Here is a 20,354-nt window from a genome sequence, read left to right on the forward strand (position 1 = left end):
CAGCTTCAATGGCTTCCTGCTCTTCATGGACAGAGGGCAGATACCCACTCTCCTCCTCTGAACCTTCCTGGAGCACGGCACAGCACAGCTGCTGTTTCTGAGGTGATGTGCCTCCGAGTGACACACAAAAACAGTCACAGGCTTCTCTGGAAGGACACAGACAACACGTGGTGGTGAAAACTTCCCGCCCCTCACAGTCCTTTGAGGTCAAATTTGGCCTCTATCCCTTTCCTGACATCTGTGTGCAGCCCCCGGGGAGGCAGAGCTGACGATATGGTGTTGCGCTAGGAACACGTGCACGATGCTTTGCGCTCCTGCCTGCTGTGTGTAGCTCATGCTGTTGTGTACCACAACACCCCAGCACCTGATGGAGACCGACCCATGCTGAATGCCTGTGGGCAGGAGGAAAGGTTGAGACCAGCCTGCAGACGGGGTTCTTCTCCCCGCAGCTGGGGACCCATGGGTTCATGGTCTGCAGCTACCATTTCAGGTTGTCTTTCTCAAGGACATTAAGGCTGGAGCTACCAATGCATGGGACCACCCTGGAAGATGGAGTAACCCCCTCAACTCTACACACAGTGGTGTCCCTTGGGTGGCCGTGCTCCCTGAGGTTTGCAGGTGTTTTCTGTTCCAGGTCCTTTCAGGCTCTGCGGTGCAGGCTGTGGTGGCCAGCTCTGCTCTGAGGCACCAAGAGGGACCAGCCTCAAGTTCTCCATCCCAAACCCTGTGTCAGAAGTCGCTCTGCTGGGACCACCGTCTCCAGCTCGGGGAGGATTTGGGGGTCGTGACAGGAACAGGGTGACACCAGGGTGTTACACAAAACAGAGCATGCCCCCCCCCGTGCCGACCCCCCCCCCGCCTCAGCGTGCCGCCCCTCACACCCCGTCCCCCCTCAGCTGCATCCCTCGGGGACCCCCGGCACTTTTTATGCCCGTGCCGTTAAAAACCCCGGCGGAACGGCCTCCCCCGGCCCCCCGGCGGGGCTGGGCGGAACAGGGCGGGCAGGGCCGGCAGGGAGAGGCCGGGCCGGGCGCTGCGGAGCCCGTCCTGCACCAGGCGGCACCGCCACAAGCTGCGGCGGCCGTGCCCGCGCCGCCTTCCTCCTCCTCCTCCTCCTCTTCCTCCTCCTCCTCTTCTTTCTCTCTCCTCCTCCTCAGCGCCCGGCTCGGCTCGGCTCCTCTCGCCGTCCCGCCCGGCCGCCCCACCGCGGCTCCCTCCCTCTATGGATGGGAAGGCAGCACCCAACGGCGTGGCCACCATCGAGGACAGGATCTTACGGATCACGGGCTACTATGGATATTACCCGGGCTACTCCAGCCAGAAAAGTAAGGCTGGCCCTCCCCGCCTTTCCCCTGTGCGTGTGTGTGCGTGTGTGTGCAGGGGGGAGCGGCAGAGCCCCCCGTGTGTCCCCACAAAATGACCCCCGGAGCGGGGGCGCCTGGCGGCTCCCTCCCTCCCCCTCCCCGCTGTCCCCTGAGGGGAGGCGGCCGAGCCGGGGGCTCTGCGGCCGGCTCCTCCCGGGGCTGGTGGGGAACCAGATATCGGGGTTCGCCCCCTCAGCCCCCCAGGTGGCTCCCCAGGAGCTGGGGGAGCCCCTCCGCGGCCGTGTGTGTGTGTCCGGGGGCGGACGACACGGGGTTTCGCCTCACAACTTCGCTGCCCGCGGCGCCATCCTGCAGCCAGCGCTCGGGAGGTGTGCGGGGTTCTCCTGTTCTCTGTAGTTTCCCTATTTTTTTTTTTTTTTTTTTAATCCACCCACCCCCAACACCCAGCAGCCCAGCAAACCCCGGCAGCGGGGTTTGGCTCGCCGAGGGCTCGGCAAAGTTTCAGTGCCTGTGGGGTCCCTCCCCAGCCCTTTTAGCCTAAAAACTCTCAGAATATTCACCTTCCTCCCCCCAAATCCCCAAACTAATCGGATTTTTCCAGAAAGGTGGGGAGTTATTGAGAGATTTGTCTTTATGCCATCTTAATGTGAAACGTTTATGGCTTATGGTTTTGGTGTTTTGTGGGTTTTTGTGTTTTTATTCCTTGTTAAAAGGAGCCGCTGAGGTTAAAGCGGTCGGTCCTTGCAGAGATCCACTATTTTCGCTTTTGAAGTTTTTAATTAGGAACAGCGGGGTTCTAGCAGCTGGGAGAGCCTCCGTGGGTTTCTGTGAGGTTGTGGATGTCCCAGGGCTCTGTAGGGCTGTTTAGCGGTGAAAGTTAGGCTAATGAAAGAAATGGTTCATTTTTACCACCGAGGAAATGGATGCGTTAGGGTTTTAGTGTCTGATAGTTACTTGGCAGTTTGCAAAAGCTGCAAGGTGCTATAGCGTAAAAAAACTGGAAAACAAAAGGGAAATGCAGGCAAGGGAGGGAGAGGAAATAAAGGAAAGGGGGGGGAAAGAAAAAAGAAAACAACCCAGGTGAGGTAAGCACCGAGGAGCAGACTTTCCTCTGCGTATTTAAGCTCCCCTTGGGATCCAGGCGGTGAGCTGCTTTCCAGAACAGTGCGGCGCTCTCCAGCGCGGCTACAAGAAGCCCAAACGCGGTAAATAAACTGCTCAGCTCAGACAAGCGTGTCAGGGGGCTTGTTGTGAAAGAGGGAAGAAAGCCGTGTATTCAAAAAATAAACTGAAATTCCTTCGCGTAAGGGCCAGGTGAATAAGCAAGCGCTCAAGCCCCGAGCTTTTGCTCAGCTGTTCGGCGGTGCGCTGACAGCACGGCAGGCGGTGGGATCCTTCGGCGAGGTCAGGCGGTCTGGCTGCAGGCAGAGAAGTTGGGAAGGAGCTGAGAGCAATCCGCAGGAATGGATGCAGGGCTGTCCAGTGCCTGTTTGAAGTCTGAGCCAGGTGGGACCGGTGTCCTGCAGCGGCTCCAGGGGAGCTCTCCAGTGTGATTTACCCGTGAAAGATGAGGGAACCAGCTTCGTACTTTGTCATGAGTTTGCTTTGGTGGCAGAATGCAATTTTTCAGTCTGCAGCAACGCTCCCGCTCTCGATCCCAATGCAGACCTGATTTCAGTGTTGGCAGCATAACTGGCTCTGCACGGGGGCGGCGGGGGGGACTGCCCAGGCGCACACAAGCTTTCTCAGTCCAGGAGCAGGTTCTGCAGATGCTACAAATTGCATTTGCTTGAAATTAGATAAAGCATGCCTGGAGAGGGGAAAGCTCACGGAAGTGCTGCCTCTTGAGATTTTATTGTAAATCTTGTAGTCTTTTGTACCACTGTGGAAGACTGGATGCTGACAGGGGTGCACGTGTGTGCGTGTGTGTTGGGGGGGGGGATTAGTGTCTCAAGTCTTGCTGTTTGAAGAAGAAAAAAAAAAAGGCAAAATTTGTGGTCATCATCCTTAAAGAGAAAAACTGGAAGTGTGAAATGTCCTACGGTAAATGGAAATTGTGTGTTCCTTCTAAACCATGAACACTTTTTAAAGCAGTCTCATAAGTTTTGGAGCCATCATCATAATTTTTTGGATTTGGATTTTTGCTTGCAGTTGGTAAATGACTAACTTATCCTCATGTTTTGTTGGGTCTAATGTCTTACTAACTTATTCTCATGGCTGTGTTTTGTTGGGTCTAAGGTCTTAAGATTTTCACAAAGAAGTTCTACTATATCTGGGAAAAAGCAGGTATCTTTTAGACACCGAGAGCATCAGGCGTCTTGTAGCCTCTTGGCACTGAAGCAGCGAGAGTCACTAGGCACTGTTGTAGGTCCTGGCTTGGAGGTTTTACTCTGATCATGTGTCTGGGCTGAAGTATAGCCTTCAGGGGGTGTTGCTTCAAAGTCCTGTGGACAGTTCTTCTCTCGGCTAGTTGTGTACAACTACAGCTCTATCAAAATGTAAGCACTCACGTGGGCAGTCTGTACAACTCATTCTGAACGTACTTGAGAGCTGCTGACCTGCTGCATGCCCAGACCTTTAGGACGTGGAATCAGTCTCTGCCACTGTCACCTTGCTCCTGCCCGGGTCTGAAGAGTGCCTGGGGAAGAGGGCAGCTGAGGATGAGCTGTTGTCCCCGGCATGGCTTTGCTCTGTCTACTTCTCTGCTACCCCACAGGTCTCATCAGGGAGCTGGCCAGGCACCAGGTGGGGATGTTGTTTGGATGATGATGTCCCGCAGCTGCTCCCTGCCTTTGTTGAGTCGTCTTTTTGTCCCCAGCTTGTTGTGCCCAGCTAGGGACAGGGAGAAAAGGTGAAGGCTGGGGCTGGGCAGCTGCTGTGGGTCCCGGAAAATGTCACATACACAAAAAAAGCCCAAGGAATGAATTGTGCTGGTGATTTACATCCCTCCTTTAGTGGATTGGCGTGTATTTCATGGTTCAACAGGAGAACAAGCCTAGGGTTCTGCGTGAAGGCGAAGGACTGTTCACAAATGGTTCAGAAATCCAGTGCCAAAGGTCTGTAGTGTTCAACAGCTGTCTTTAAAAAGAACTGGGGTATTTTCTAGAGACTTTTGCTTCTGTATTTGTGTGCACTAACCTGCTTCAGCCTTGGGCTTGTGCATGTGATGATGAATCTTTTGTTAATTATGTCAGGCACTTCTGTTATTTTATTTATCCTTAAAAGCTGTTAGAGAAGGAAAACAGCTTCTTTACTTCTCTGTAAGCCATCTCATTAAACAGAAGCATGGATTTTGGTCTGGTATTTGCATCCACGTATATTGCAAAAATCCCATACCCTTCATAGTAAGACATGAGTGTTAGAGCAAGATGTGATGATTTGTCTTTTGTTTTCCCCCAACTTGTTCCAGAGATGAAAAGGGCCCTTCCTGATCCCAGTTACCTTCTGTCTTTGGATGCATGGCTTGGTCCCTCAATTCCTACATTTATAATGTACAGAGTGTGTATGAAGTCTCTGGCTCCTGTGAGAAAGAAGAGTTTATGGAATAACTTTGAGGAAACCCTGTGACAGCTTGTCTCTCTTCCAGTGAGTTTCCTCAAAATTACTCCGTATTTCCCAGGGCATCAACGTCAGCTCTGTGCTGGTGTAGAACAGAGGCTCCAGTCTTTCTGTGCCTTCCCCTGAATTAAAGCTTCTCCAGCCAACGTTTCTCTCTAATCTTCATCAGCTTCACCAAGTCCACCTCCAAGTCGAGCGGTTTCTGCCTGCGTGATGTCTTTTCTGATGGAGCTCTTTTCACCATCCACAAAGTTTTATGTATTGTCCTGGTAGGTAGTATTGCAGAGCTGGTTTTTTTTTTGTTGTTGTTTTTTTTTTTTTGCAGCCCCGTTTTCTCTGGCCCAGACACAGACGGCATAACGGTACTGAAGCTGCAGTGGCTGTGCCTGCTCCCCTAGCTCTTCATGTGAGCCATCACCTCATCTTACTGTGCTTGGAGAGCTTGCCGTGATACACAAAGCGTATTTCCACCCATCTGTCTGTTCTCCTTCGGGTCTGGAGGGTTTGATTCCCACCCCAGGAGGCCCTCAACACCAGCCTCCAGCAGGCACTTAGGTCCCAACCAGGTTTGTACGTGCCCCAACACTGCTCCAAGCCCCCCTTCTTGTCTCCTCTGACCTGCCTCGAACCGGGGCAAGGTGCTGGCAGCAGGGCTGGGGTCCTGTGCCCACGCGGTGGCATTTTGGGGGCGATCCCTCTGCTGCAGCAGCACCATCGCGTGAGCCTGCGGGGCCAGACGCCCTCCCAGCTCTGTCCTTAGCAGTGCTGGGCACCAGGAAGAAGTGCTGAACCCGCCCTAGCACAAGCACAGTTGCTGTAGAGAATAGGCTTTGTGTTTTCTTACTCCGCTAGAGCAGCTCGAGCGAGGCTTTGTGGTTTAATTTGACGAGTTAAGCCTCAAGTCTGCAATGAACTTAAGCGGCTGCTTAAGTGTGGACTTGTGCTAAACCGCTGGGCTTTGACAAAGTGTTTAAAGCGACGTCCGTGCTTAATTGCTTGGCTTAATAACACTGGGGTTCCAGGCATGACGAGCCGGCATCAGAGGCTTGACAACTCCGCTTTCCTGCTCCCCGAACAGCGCAGAAGGCCAGAGAGGGGAAATCTGCCTCCAGAACACGGGAGGGAATTTTCTTCTGGCTGTTGGAGCAGCTGTGCCAGCAGCTCTGCTGCAGTACGAATCACATGGCAAACCGAGATCTTCTCCCTGCTTGCTGAGCACCGTGCCCTCCTGGCGGCTCGTCCCTTCCAGCGAGGGGAACCAAGGGGGAGCCAAGGCTCGCTCGTTCCTGGAGGCGCCCCGCTGGTTCTCCAGCAGCCTGCAGAGCCCCCGGCCTCTCCACGCACAGCACCCGCAACGGGAGAGACTGGAAAGAAGGAGTCGAGGAAAGGAGCTCCGACGTTTTTGGTGGATGAGGCTGGTTTCTTTGGGCTGTGCTTGGTGGGGAGTCTGGGAGGGAGGCGATGGGGCCTGAATCAGCCTCTGTGTAAGTTAAAGAAGTCTCAGGGCTATTTCAGCCTGTACCAGTTGTGGCGGCTGCCCCCGTGTTTGCATCTCAAGTCCTTAAAACCCACGCCTAGCTGGAAAAAGCTTCATTTCAGAGCCCTTCCCTTTCATGCTGGGCAGGGATTTCCCATATGAGAATTATTCCCAGCTCTTCTTTTAGGGAGGGTGTGCTGCAGAAGGGGCTGGATGGAAAACTCTAGATTTAACTCTTTTCTTTTATTTTTTCCCCCCTCTGCCAGCTCTGGGGGCACGAAGGGGATGTCGGAGGACGGGATGCAGTCCTGGTGGAGTTGCTTCCTCCTTGCAGACTTGGCTGTCCAAGCAAAATATACATATATATGGCTGTGCATCAGCACCAGTAGCAATAACTTATAAAATAATTTATTTCAGCAGAAATCGTGTTGTTAATACTCCTTTGCCTGCTAACTTTGGCAGGATCAGGTATGTATCCGGTACTGGAGTAGGGCCAGGCTTTGCGTGGATTTTTGTTTGCAAAGGGCTACGTGGCAGCCTTGCGCTAGTGGCTGGAGCGTGGCAACTCCCCTTCCCTCAAGGGACTCGAGGACGAGGGGTCTCCTTAGCTGGAAGGAGAAGAAGCTTTGAACGACGGTGGGCAAGAAGGCTGAATTTGAGCTGGGAAGGACAACGAGGTGACCAGGGCCACGGGAACACGCGCCTGCAGGAGGGGACAGGCAGAGCTTGGCTCGTTTAGGGGAGCCAAGATGGGAACATGGCTGCTGCTGCAAATACATCTTGGGAAGATGAACGGGGAAAGGTAGGAGAGAAGAGTTATTGAAGCTGGAATAGCTTGTTGGCACACGTACAAATGGGTCTGGACAGCCCACAAATAAATTAAGGCTGGAAATTAGCAGAAGGCTGGGATTAATGGCCAAAAAGTCTCTCCCAGTCTTCTGTACCTAAATAAGAATTATTTCCCAAGCTTTAAAGATTTCTCATAAATAAGTTTGCCAGGACTTTGAGAAAAAATACTCCTATTTGGCAGGGGAAGTTGAGACAGTAAAGTGGGGGAGAGGGATGTTAATTTGCTGGAGATTGCACAGAACAAGGCAACGTTTGATGGAGCGATCTCTTCCTCCACTGGTGACTACACAGCGCCTCTTGTGCTGAGCCTGGCCTGGCGCTGAGGCTGGGTAGGGGTGATTTCAGTACCTGGGTGCATTTCTGTGTGCTCTCTGTCTGCTTTTTTGTCCCTCTGTCCTCCTGGGCTCACCGAGCTTGGCCATTCAGGCAGACAAGCACAGCTCTGGTCTTGGTTAAATGTTGTAAAAATAACATTACAAATAGTTCCGAGTGAGCTTTTGTCTTTCTCCTTCTTAAACACCTTTATTATTACGTGTTTTAGGGCGTTTGCAATCATTTCTTCTGCACATTTGGAAACTGATGGGCTTTTGTTCAACTCCCTGCGTGGTCATTCACCCATGAAAGTGAATTCGTGGCTGCTGGTAGTTGAACAACGGGTGGCAGGCGTTTTTTCACACAGGCCTGCTGCTGGGTGCTCGCAGTAATGAATAATGAAAATGCCTGCCAAAAAATCACTGCATCTTTGTGGCAAACGTGCAAATAGAGTGTGGGGGGCAAGAAGTGAAGTGCTTAACTGGCTGGTTGAGTTATTCACCAAAGGTAAGGGGGCCAGCTCTGCTTTGTGAGAGTCAGCTGTTGTTTTTTTCTTGCGGTAAGGTGCAGAGGGGCTCCCTGGTGGCCAACGTTTTGGGCCGGCCACAGCGCGAAGATGAGATCTGCAGCGTTGTGCCTAGCTGACAGCCAGCGTATTGCTTGCACGGCGATGGCAGAGCCGTACGTGCGAGCGTCCTAGGAGCTTTGAGTGACAACGGTGAATTTATTCAGAGGCATGCAGCGTGTGTTCAAGGCACCGGCTCTCAGTACGCCTGCCCTGCAAGGAAGACCTTTCTGTTACTGCTTTAAAAACATTGATTCTTCCTAGACTTCACCTGCACGTACTGCTGATAAAACAGACTTGCCCTTTCCTACTTTGGGTTGGGCTGGCCTGGGTGAGGTGTAACAGAGTGAGGCAGTGGGAGATGTCCCTGCTGCCCTTCTGTGGAGGCAAGGGGGAGCTGCTTTGCTCCTCTCCTGGTTCCCTTGGGAGCTAAGGTGATGGAGCAGGGTTCATTTTTAGGGTGGAAGGTGTGGTTTCCTGCTGCTTCTGGTGGTCCCAAAGCTCTGCTGTCTCACAGGTGCCCAGCCTGTTCTGTCCGGTGCAAAAAGAGCTCCCAAGCCTGTTTTGAGTCTCCTTCGGTTTCCAGTTTCCCTTTTTGGACAGGGAGAGGAGCAGCAAGCACCGTCACTGCAGTTCATGGGTAAATGTGACTCCAACCCCCTCCTGGACCAGCCGTCAGCCCGGCAGTGATCTCTCCATCCAGAACGAGAAGGAAACTGTAGCACGAGGCCAACCTGACGACAGCTCCACGTTTTCTTCTGTTCTTTCCTGTTTCAAGCACTCAGTGCTTGCGTTACGACTAAATTCATGACTGGGCAGTGGCCGTTCATGGCACCGAGGCAGTATTGCTTGAGCAATTGCCTGCTGAAACAAGATACAGCGCGGCTACCTCTCATCCTGCAGAGACAAAGTCTTCCGGGGGACGTTTTTGATAAGGGCTAGCACACACCTTTAATTATTAATGGCTTAGTGGGAGGTGCTGCGCACCTCGCTGAGAAACAGTTCCCTGCTGGGGGCTGATTTTTTTTTATGTTGATTGATAGGGACACGACTCTGCAGGCCCGGTACAGCTGATGGGCTCCGCGCACCTGGATGGCTGAGGACAGTTCTGAAATCCCGTGCTGCCGTGCCTGGGTGAGATAAGCAAAAACCAGGCCTGGAACACACGTTCTCTGTCGGAGAGCTCGGAGACTGAGAAGTGATTGCGGTGCCTCGCACGGTGATTTATGTTCGACATCTTGAAATAAACCAGCATCTTCTAGTGCAGTTGTTACGACCCTTTTATACGTCTAAAATCTAGGGGTTTTTATTTTTTTTTTCTTAGACCAAGCTTGCCACGTGGAATTTGCAGCCCGGGAGCTGTGTGGGTGCAGGTTGGGGTTTTTCTCTGCGGCGCCAGAAATAACCTGTTGTGCGCTGCATTACGGGGGCCGCAGTTTGTAGCAGCTCGTGTGCAAGCGGGATGCTTCCCAGCGCCCTGCCAGAGGAAATTCGTCACTGCTGACAGCATGGATGGTAGGAAGGCGAACTCCTCATGGTGTTTCCATACCGTGGCTTGCACTTGAAACTACCTGAGGAGACCTGAGGAGGATTGGTTCTGCGTATGAGAAAACACTCAGTTCTCGGTGCGGCTGATAACACGGAGAGTAGGTGGGAAACGATTGAGCTTAGTGTGTACCAGGAAGGTGGAAGAGAAGAACACATCTGGTGAAGGTTCCTGGTTTTCTGTCGTTTCTTACTTCTTTCCCGGGGCAGGATGTGATGGGAAAAGGAAAAAGAAAAAAGTGGGGAATTAGATAGGAAGAAAACCGTAAACATTTTGAGAATATTTCTGAGAAAGCAGTTTAGACTGGAGGAGCGTCTGGAGTGTCAGTGAAGAAGCGCTGTTTTTCACATGTGTTGAAGACGCTTCGGAAGAAGGAGCAGAAGACATTTTTCAGCTGGAAAAAGTAGCTGAGCTGTCGGTGGCGTGCCGAGCTGCGTGTCCTGTCGAGGTGATCCAGTACAAGGGCTGCCTGCTGCCACCTCTCCTGAGGGACCCTCGGGCATGGGTTTTCCTGGAGCTGCGTACCACGAAGCTTGAAGCTTGCAGGGGGCATTGGACTGACTTCAGAGCGCAGTGAGCTGCCCAGCTGCCACTGGCCTGGTGCCTTAACAGAGGTGAGGGTCCCCGCTGAGTGCTGTCAGCTCTCAGGTGCAGGCAAAACCAGCACAGAGACTGCTCCCTTGGGTTTTCCCGTGCAGCCTGTTTGTTTCCACGCATTCAGTGCTGGAAAGGAGGTTAATCTGGTGAAATCAGGACAGCTTCATTTCTAGGTAGGGTCTGCGCGGCGCCTTTGTGCACATCTGCTTTGAAGTGAGTTCGGAGCAAGTGTTCTGAGTATCCCTGTGAAGACAGGCGTCCTCAGCCACGGGCCTGGAGAAGTCTGCTAGAGGAAAAGGTGTCTGCGTGTGGGCAGGAGGACTTGCTTAGGCCTATGTATTCTCAGCAGTGGCTGTTCTGAGGGCCACAGTTTCCAAGGCAGGCACCTGGAAATACCACTGCTGGGAGCGTGTGCTTTAACTGCAGTGCCCTCCGGTTTTGTAGGTGTAGCTTTTAGAGTCGCTTCCTTGCAAACGCGCCCCTTGATTATTGTCGTAAAATATTTATAGAGTGTAGTGAAGTTTCACTGCGCTCTGTGGAAATGAGACGTCCCTCGTAGCTTACTGGCTTAAGGATGCAAACAGAATGGGAAGCACAGGCCGCAGATTTATCCTGCGTAGAGGAATGGAGAGTAGAAGAAATCCGTCACTGCAGGTGGTGCCTTTGGTCTCTTGCTTGAGCTGGGGTCTCAGATTTGCCATACAAATAATAGTAAGGGGCAGATGAAGTTGTCTGGGTTCAGATTTACTTTAATGCCAGAGCTGCTCCCAGATGGGGGATGTTGACGACTGAGGATGCTCTTGGTTTAGTTGCAGACAAAAGTTGTTTGTTTTTTTTTTTTAAAGTGTTTTCAGGTGAGTGCAGCTCTGGAGAACAGCATCAAGGTCCTGATCGTTTCCTCTGCTTCTTTTTTTCCCGGGGTGAAGCGGTCCTAATGCTGTCACCTGGCAAGATCACATTAGAGCAGGAAAATCCTCCGGTGGTTTAAGACTGCCCTTTGTGTCTTCCCGCGGATGGTGTGAGGCTGAGTAAACCAACTCATTCCGTTTTGTTCCCGTTCCCCTCTGCGGGAGGTGGACGGGCACTGCGGTTCAGAGCAGCCTGGGGTTGTCTGAATAACCGAACACCCTTTATGCACGTGAGGAGAAGATTCACCGCAGCCCTTCATCTGCAGGTTACGGTCACCAGCTCCTGCTGCATTCAGGTATTTGGAAGCAGGTCTTGCTGGAAGCCAGCTGCACACGTGCAGTGCAGGTTGACCTGAGTATGCAGATGCTGGTCTGCTGCTGCATTCACGCTTTCTCTTTGTATTTCGGTGGCTTAAGCCCTTCTCCTCGGTCCTGCCATTCCCTTTTCATCCTGTCAGCCTCCCGTCTCTCCCTGTGCCCGCGGCACCAGGCTGGGCTGGTCGAAGGGAAGACCTAAAAGGAAATATATTCAGTGCCTTTGATGTGCGCAGCCTTTTTTATAGGCTGTGAACAAAAAATTGTCTGTGTGTTCCCAAACTGAAGGATACGTGATTACTGCTCCCAGCCTCCCTCTGAGAGCAGGCTTTGACATCATTCATACTCTATAATTTATGGTATTTTCGTAGCAGGCTGGTGAGGTCTGGAAGAGAGCAAAAAGGATGATCTTAAAGCAGAGAGAATAGCCCTGTGCCGTGTGGTCGTTCCGTGAGAGAGCAGGTCCCTGCTCTTTGGAGTTGCTGCCGGGTCTCTTTTGATCACAGAAGCACTTTTTAGAAATGCTGTTGTTTTGCCTGATGTAAGCACTTGCTCCTTGTCAAACACATCCGCGTGTGCCCTGTTAGGACTTTGCACCTCGTTCCTGGGGTGTTTTAAAAGCAGATTACGGAACGTCTTGTAACTCTTCATCTGTGGAGTTCTTTAACCTGGTTTCTTAAGGCTTATGTGAGCACGATGGCTCTGTCCCTGCCCCCTCTCTCGATAACTTTTAAATCTATTGAGCAAATTTGAGGAAACTTAACAGGAGCTGGAGAGCATGAAAGGCAAAGGTGCCCTGATGGACCTTGTGAAAATGGGAGGCCTCGTGGTTCTCCCACAGTGGGAAAGCTGTAGAATTAGCTCCCTCCTGAAGAAGAGGTGTACTGCTTAAAATATTGCGGGGCTTATCGGAGTTGCATCTGGTTCACGTTCAGCTTCAGGCAGAGGTCAGCAGGAGATGTGCAGAGAAGCATATGATGCAGTTTCCTGGTACGTTTCCATCCTTCATTGATCTGTGCCTTGGGAATTTTTTGGTGCACGTGTGTTTTAGTAGCCTCTGACGGGTATGTCTTCCATGAATTTGTCTAATTGCTTTTTAGACACCGAAGAATCCAGGTGGAAGACACAAAGCTGTAGGGGAAGCAACTTCGTCCGTTTTGCTGCTGGTCTCTGTTGCTGCTCGTTCTTTGGATGAGGTTCTTCAGCTGGTGGATGAGGGTAGCTCTGATGAAGTCCTGGAGCCAGGCCTTCCCCTTCCCCCAAATATTTGTGAAGACAGTTGAAAAGAAAAACAAAGCATGGAGATGTTAGGGATAATAAGCATCCTGTGAAGCTAACACATCACGTACTCCGTAATTCCACCCAGCACACAGCTAAGGTACTGACCTGGCAGGAGAGACCTGCTGTCTTCTGTTTGCCTGCTTCTCCGGGCTGTACAGGGTTGCCAGGAGCCTCATAGGATAGACCTCATTTTCTTTGGGACTGTGAGATGATGCAGTAAAAACAACAAAATGTTTCAGTGGGACAGTTTCATTTTTTTCTTCTGAAATTCAGTGAATAAAAGACTGATTTCCAGAGCCATGCTATTGGTAAAGACCCGTAGAGCACCCCAGATGATGATTGTGAACCCTTTGCAGTTTTAAAAAATGGAGAGAATGTAGTTATTTTATTAAGGCTACAGAAAATGTTATAAAATATTCATAATGATCATCTCTTCTTATTTGAAATAATAAATCCAAGGTTAATTTCATACTTGCAGAAAACCGGTGGCTGACTATTAGCCCTCTATTTCTCTCCTGCTGTAATGTAGAAATAATGCTTAATATTTTATCTACTTTGCAGGGCTGTTATTAGGCTCACAAATATGTCATGGTGCCTTGGGAACGAAAAGTAGGCTTCCCCCCTCTCCTGCAGGTTAGGGAAGAAGAGGGCTCCGCAGTCATTTTCAGACACTTGGGCTCCTTAAGAGCAAAGAAAACATTTCTGCACAAAAGGAGTCACTGAAAGCATTAAGTTTCTCAGTGCTTGGAGCAAATCTGGTACTGCTTGTAACTCTTAGCTTTAAAGAAGCGATGAGGAAATGCCACTAGTCCTGTTTATTTGAAGGCTAAGTTCCTAGAAATTATCTTTGTCACCCGTGCCGTGCATGGAGTTGCCAGTTACGCCGTTTCTGACCTGTGTTGCAAATTAGAGTTTGACATCGTGGTGACTGCACTGAACAAGGAAAAATGCCTCAGGCGTGTATAAATAGGATTTAAATCAACTTTCCTTTGGTTGCATTTTATTATTCTGCTGTATGTTTATTTCCCAAAGAACTGAACACTGGTTTTAATGTTGGTGTGTAGCGACGATATGAAGCCGTTTGAGTTGCTGCTGCACAAAGTATTGTAAAGTCTGACATCCCTTTGAAGAGCTGCTCTTAGCTAATGCTGCTATTTTTATTTTTGAGTTGTTCTCTGCGAGAATATATTTTTTCTTTTGTCCTCACATGCCCCAAATTTTCGAACCGCTTTCAGATCAGCTTACAACAAGTCGATTGAGCTCTTGCTCCTTATGTTTTTTCCCCACTCTTATTAACTTTTACTGGACTCTGCCTTCGAAAATCTAGTTGAAGGATGACTTTTTTTTTTTCCCTTCCCCTTGAACTCTCATCGTAGTCTTTAGAGAAATATCTGCCAGAAGCACTGACCTACAAAATCTATTAGGCTCTCCCCACTGGTGTGAAGCTCATTTTTGTAATGCTGCTGGATTAGATGACTCTGCTCTGCTTCGGAGGTAAAATACGGAGGTCTTGCTTTCATAAGCATAAGCGCAATGAGGCGGCTGATAATGAGGTGATGTTTGCAAATCAACGGCAGGTGGCTTATGGCGTTATCTCCTGTTTTTACATTACAGGTTTGGAGAGATTCCTTGAGGGCAGGGACCATTGGAGCAGGTTTACCGTCCAGGTGCCGTCAGCTGGGTTCTCTGGGCTGGCTCTTGAGCTCCAGGAGCACGTAGAAAACTCCAGGCTGAAAGCCCTGATGGGAGGGCACTGAGGAAAAGAGATGCTGGAAGTCACTGCTGACGCAAACTTAGTCACCCTGTTTCTGTGCTGCTGAAGCTCTCCCTGCATGACAAGGGTAAGGGAGGGCTGCGTGTGCCGAGGGAGAGGGCTGGGCTGGAGCTCGCTCTGTCGGGTAGTGGTCCTGTGCTGGTGGGTACTAGCAAGTCACTATTAACGGCTGGGCAGCAAATTAGAGCCGACTCTCTCTGCTTTGGCAGAGGCTGCAGGGAAATCTGGATGGCCTGAGACGCGCAGTGGTCTCAAGGCATGTCTGAATCGCTTTGCTGCTGTTATTTTCCTGCGCCAAGATCAGAAGCAGGTACTGGAGCAGTTTGTAGGGGAAGTCCTAGGGGTCTGGTGATTGATGCAGAAGGGCAGCGCTGGCAGTTAATGAGTTTGCTGTGTTGGCAGAGCCAAAGGCTCTAAAGGGGCTGGCTTTAACTTCTTGCCCTGGATGTTTAGTCTTTGGGTAGAGGAGAATTCGCTCTGCTTGTGCTCTAAGCCGTGTGGATGGAAGGCAACTCCCAGTTACAAAAAAACACACTGCCGTGGCAGCTCTGCACTGTGCAAGCTCTAATAAGCCCTGTGGCTTCCCAGTTTCAAACATCAACTGGGTTTGTGTTGTATGCGGTGAGCTCTGAAGGGGCCTGCAGCTTGCCGATGTCTGCCTGCGGATGGCTGGGGGGAAATACCTGGAATTTCAGTAACGCTCTGAGACAATAAGTTAAGGAGCTGGTGTGTCAGCATTTACCAACTTCTTCATCGAACGTTGCAAGCAAGCATTGTCACTAGAAGAAGGGAGAAGTTGTAAGTTAACTGAGATTGTTCATAGCTTGTTAGTTGTAGCGTGGCAGAGAGGAACGCTAAGAACAGGGAAGTCGTTTGCAGGGCATGCCCGGGGGGAAATATTTCTTCCCTCTGTTTCTAAACAGACTAAGGATTTAATGTAAGGGCAATCACGATGATCAGGCTTATTATAAAGTCAGACGCATAAGCAGGTGACTGGAAGCACACCGGTAGGTGACTTCATAGGTTTTATTTGGTGATCTTCTGATTTTAATTGTTAAGGAGATAATTAGTAACTTATTCACACTGTTTTTTTTAAGCATGTCCTTAATGTGAAGCGTGGCTTGGTATCAAATGCTTTAACTCCTTGTCCTCTGCAAGATCTTCTGGTGGGGGAGATGCAAAGGCATCTGTATCTTCCGTCAGAGCATAAAAGCACAAGGAGCAGGGGAAAATAAATGTTGTGTGTTGTGTGGATCAGGCGAGAAGGGAACCAGCCCAAAAATTTGAACCAGCCGTTGCCTAGAATGGGTGCATGAGATGAGCAGAGAAGGCTTGGGGTTTCCTTCCTCAGCTACTCCTGGGGATTTTGGCCCTGGAGACAGTTCACTCAGGCCTTCGTGCCCTGTTGGATGGATGAAGTTAAAAGCACCGCAGTGCTTACCATCTTCACTACATGAGTTTATGAAGAGGCTAATATTGTAGCCAGCCGCTTTTCAACACTTGATGTAAGTGGGCAAGGAGCTGCTCAGAGCTGGATTAATTGGAGATGCAGTCTTTGGTGCAAATCTTAGCTTTACCTCTCAGGATCGGGGAAAGGCTGCCTTAATCCTTCTGCCACAGCGCTTACTCTTACAGCTCTGCATGCCTGGATTTCATTGTGGGGAAGAAGTTTCTAATCGCCTTTGGCTTCTTTGCAAGCCCTCATCTTTACCTTCGTGAAGAGAGACCTGCAAACTGTGAGTCCTTTCAGTGCCCTCCCCTGAGGAGCATTGGCATTTCTCAGGTGGGCTGGAGGACGTGTCCCAGACACATTAATAAAGCTCCACATCATGAACTATTAGAAGGAGCTAACAGAATATATTATGCCTGCTCTTTCTCTGACCTTCCATAATTGCCTCTGATTATTCTATTACAGCAGAACATTTTAAAGTAATTGTGGAGATTGGATGCGAGTGTAGAACCACAAAGATAGTCCTAAAACTTTGCAAAATCATGGGCAGGCATCTAAATTGTGAATCAGTCTGCTATGATCTTCCTTCTCAAGTGGGATGCTACCCAGACTGGAGGATGTTTTGTTCCTCAGCTGAAGGTACATGATGAAGAGTGGCAGAACCTGACATGGTCTTTGATGTTTTTACCATTGATCTAGATTTTGGGGCCAGGAGAAGGTTTGCCTGAGTGAAGTGTTTGGGATTTGATCACTTTTAAAACATTTAATTGGTGCAGTGCATGGGTTGAGCCATGATCATCTCAGAGGATGGCAGAACTGGAAGAGGTACGGAGAAATAGCTACTGTATTTGTCCTAATGAGCATTCCTCGTGGATACTTATCTAACCCCTTTTAAAACATCCCTCCTTCCAGCCTGTTCCAGTGCTTCATTTACGTGTTATTTCCTTATGGCTAAATGTTTTTTGTTTGTTTGTTTGTTTTTTTATTGGAAGGTTCAGACCTAATATTTGTCCTGGTTACTTTTTACATGGAGACCAGACTGGTCTCTTCCTCTACAGCAAAATACTACAAATCTGACAGCCTTTTTCTCGTTTTCCTTTATCTTCACTGCATAAACCGAAGTCTTCCACTTATTCTGGGTAAAGTCATATTTCCTAGAAATTTGTTTATCTTCTTTTTTTTTTTTCTGGACTCGCTCCAGTGAGCATACACCTCTCTTAAAATCTGATTCCTCAAACTGGACGCAAGTCTTCAGCTAAGGTCTCACCAGCACAGCCTTGCAGAAGAGAACCCTTCATTTCCGTAGTGTGCCGTGGGTTATCCGTCTCACTTCTTCCACGTCTGAATCGTTGGCCACAGTACAGCACAGGTGAGGCAGCTTCACCTTGGGGTTTCCTCTCATCTCCCAGTCCTCTTCTAACAAACTGTGGCTATTCCCCGAGCCGTGTCTGTACAACTGCTTCTCTGCTCTAGGTGGGAACAACCTTTCACTTTTTATTGGTAGGACTCCTTAGTTAACACTGTTCTGTTTAACAGAGCCACTGGTAGCAGCTCCAGGTCTGGTCCAGGAGCACTGTTCCACCCAGTGAAAGTTTCCCTGTCTTGTCATGCTGGGCAGCAGCAGCAGCCTTACTGCCATCGAGATCTGTAATGTCTCCTGTCCTTCTCGATTCACAGACCTGTTACTCTGTCGTAGAAACAACATTAGACTGATGTGATTTAGTCTTGACGAGGCTCTGACGGTCATTCTCCTTGTTTTCTTACGTGTAGTCTGTTTTGATTATTTGGTCTGCTGTTTTTATGGGAACTGAGTTCAGGCTGCCTCTCCAGCTGCTCATATATATTCCTTCCATTTAAGTTTTCTTTTCCACTCTTTCAGAATTTCTTTCACCTTCCTAGGGTTGTCAAAGATTCCTGTAGCAGTGTTTAACTAAGGTCCCTGAACTGACAGTGGTTTTTTGCAGGGTACACCAGACCAAATTGTTGTTGATGAGAGATGAATCCCTCTAGATACAGAAGCTCCAGACAAACCTTGGGTCATTGCCATCTCGTTATTCTTTAGAATATAGTGTTCCACAGAGCACTGACTGCTGAGACACTCATAAGATACGGTATTTCATTACTCTATTAACGTCTTTAAATGTTTATGTTATGATGAGTTTCTCATTTTTGCCTGCATTTGAGATGATTGAGGGCAGAACGGAGCAGATAACGAGGAACAAAATGTTGGCCAACTTGTCAGTGACTTTGAAATAATCTTTGTAACTGATTTTGTCATATTTCTCTCCAGTATTTTGCCAGCATTTTGCAAGTGAAGTCATCTCGACATATTGCTCACAGATGGTGACATTCTCAGATGTGGTGTGTGGCAAGCCAAGGTTTCAGGTACCATTTGGAGTCAGACTCAAGCGCTCTGTAGACATGGCCCTGCCCTTTGCACAGGTTGAAAAAATTAACTAACAACTTACAGGAGGCCAAATGAGTAGTGAAGCAGAACTGGTTAAATACCAGAAGAGCTGTATTTAATGGTCCCATTAAACTAATAAATTTAGGAGATTGCTTGCGATTGTCCAATCCAGGCCATCTGGACTGCTGCCTTCTGTGCTGTGGTGCTGAGAAGTCAGGAATATCCTTTAAAAACCAAGAGTTGGGTCCGCCAGGCAAACATCTTCTACTTCATCTCACCTCACAAAAAAGGCTCTTGGGTTGGACCGAGCTTGCGGCTGTATCCATGTGAGAGGCCTGAAGGGTGAAGGGGCCGGGATCCAAACCCGACATCTAGCCCATGTCTGAAAAATCGGAATAATTTTTGAGTGGACTGTCAGCCCACTAGAAATGGTAGTAAGAGTAGGGTTGGTTTTTTTCTGCTTTTTTTCCTTCTTTTTCTTTTCTCTCTTCTCTCTCCTGTCTCTTGCATCTTTCCTGTCTTGGAGGAAATTTCTCCATTTAGCCATCTAGGGAAAGGGACCAAAGAAGCTGAACTCTTCTACGCTTGCTGCATACCAAGTCCCATCTTTGTAAGTCACGATCATACAGACTTCTCACAATTTCTGAAAATCACTTTTTGAGCTCATAAACATCAGCGTGTCTCTTGCTTTGAGGATTTTTCTTCTAGCACTGGGTACTCATCCTGTGAAGGGCTGTAATCCTGGTGGCCTGGCTTGGTTTAAGCACCAAACTCCTCGTACAACTCCACGTGGTGTGCCAGCTCAGCTGTCTTAAAACCGTTGTTCCTATCTCTTCAGAGACCGTGGCAGCGTGTGTTTTATGTGATCCTTTTTCCATCAAACTCTCAGCTTGTTTTATTTATTTATTATTTTAATCATTTTAAAAGCTAGAAGTTAACTTCTTGGATGTAGCTGTGGGGCTCCGGGCACTGGTGTCTTGAGAAATGCTTCTGATTAACTGGAGTTTTAGTTCAGTGGGGCCCATCACAGAATCTTCCAAAAGCCTGTTCAGCACGGGGTCCTCATTCAGCAGGGATGCTGTAGGAAACGAAACAGGACGTGAACAAAGTGACCCCTTTCTGTCATCCCCTCCCAATGCTGGGCTATCAATCACTTCCGAATCTTTGAACTTTTTTATTTTTATTTTTAGCATCTATGACAACCCCTGGCAGTGAGTGCCACGGTCTCATTTTGTGTTACATGGAGAAGCTGCCCTAAGTCAACTGTCTGCTGCCAGTCTTCTTGAGAACCGTCTAGTTTTTGTGTTAGCACGAGCCCCGGAGGTTGAGATTTTGATGCTGGCGACAAACCCTTTGTGACTTTCCCAACAGCTGGAGCTGGCGGGCACGAAGCACTCGCTGTTTCACGGGGAATGGAGAAGCAGCTAATGAAAGGAAAAATCTCCCTCTCTGTTGCGTGGCCGGAGAGGTACCGCTGTGCTTACAGACTTGGTGGTGGGTTGGTTATTCAGCTGCCATTAAGGTTCCAGGGCTGGAGTTGTGACTCGGGCAAAACTACTGAAATTAATGGGAATTTTGCCTTGAGTCAGGTCTACAGAATTGAGCCCTCAGTTGGTGTTTTTCCTCTTGTTGCGTTTTGTCTCGTGTGAATCTGCAAATATGCTGTACTCGCTGGTGCATAAAGCGAGCTAATTTTGGTCTTGCACTGCTTTGCAGGAACTTTATTGGTGTTGTCTCTGAAACTGTTTCCTTTGCCTTGTTCAGTGGCGATTTCTGCAGATCTCAACTTGCAGACCACAAGGAATCGGTCTTACTCCTGGGGCGTGTTCAGGTTTTGTTTGCCCTGTTGTTGAGTTTGTTTGCCTGTTTAAGGTTTCTTTGGCTTTTGTAGAAAAGTAAACAGCTGACTAACAACCTCCAAGTTTATATACCATTTCACAGTGATAGCAGCACTGTTAATTTAGCAATCACAGAAGACAGCACTGTTGTG

General features: G+C 49.3%; 1 protein-coding gene across 2 annotated transcripts in view; it reads left to right on the plus strand.

Annotated features, from left to right (window-relative positions):
- The first annotated feature begins 1,222 nt into the window (after window positions 1-1,222).
- Window positions 1,223-20,354, plus strand: part of SLC35F4 (solute carrier family 35 member F4) — a 108,630-nt gene continuing 89,498 nt past the window's right edge. For both annotated transcript variants that reach the window (XM_035551313.1, XM_035551314.2), the window contains exon 1: window positions 1,223-1,325. In XM_035551313.1, coding sequence (XP_035407206.1) covers window positions 1,223-1,325 — 103 coding nt within the window. The remainder of the gene's footprint in view (window positions 1,326-20,354) is intronic.

Source organism: Cygnus atratus, chromosome 5 (assembly GCF_013377495.2).
Source record: "Cygnus atratus isolate AKBS03 ecotype Queensland, Australia chromosome 5, CAtr_DNAZoo_HiC_assembly, whole genome shotgun sequence".
NCBI classification, from domain to species: Eukaryota; Metazoa; Chordata; class Aves; order Anseriformes; family Anatidae; genus Cygnus; species Cygnus atratus.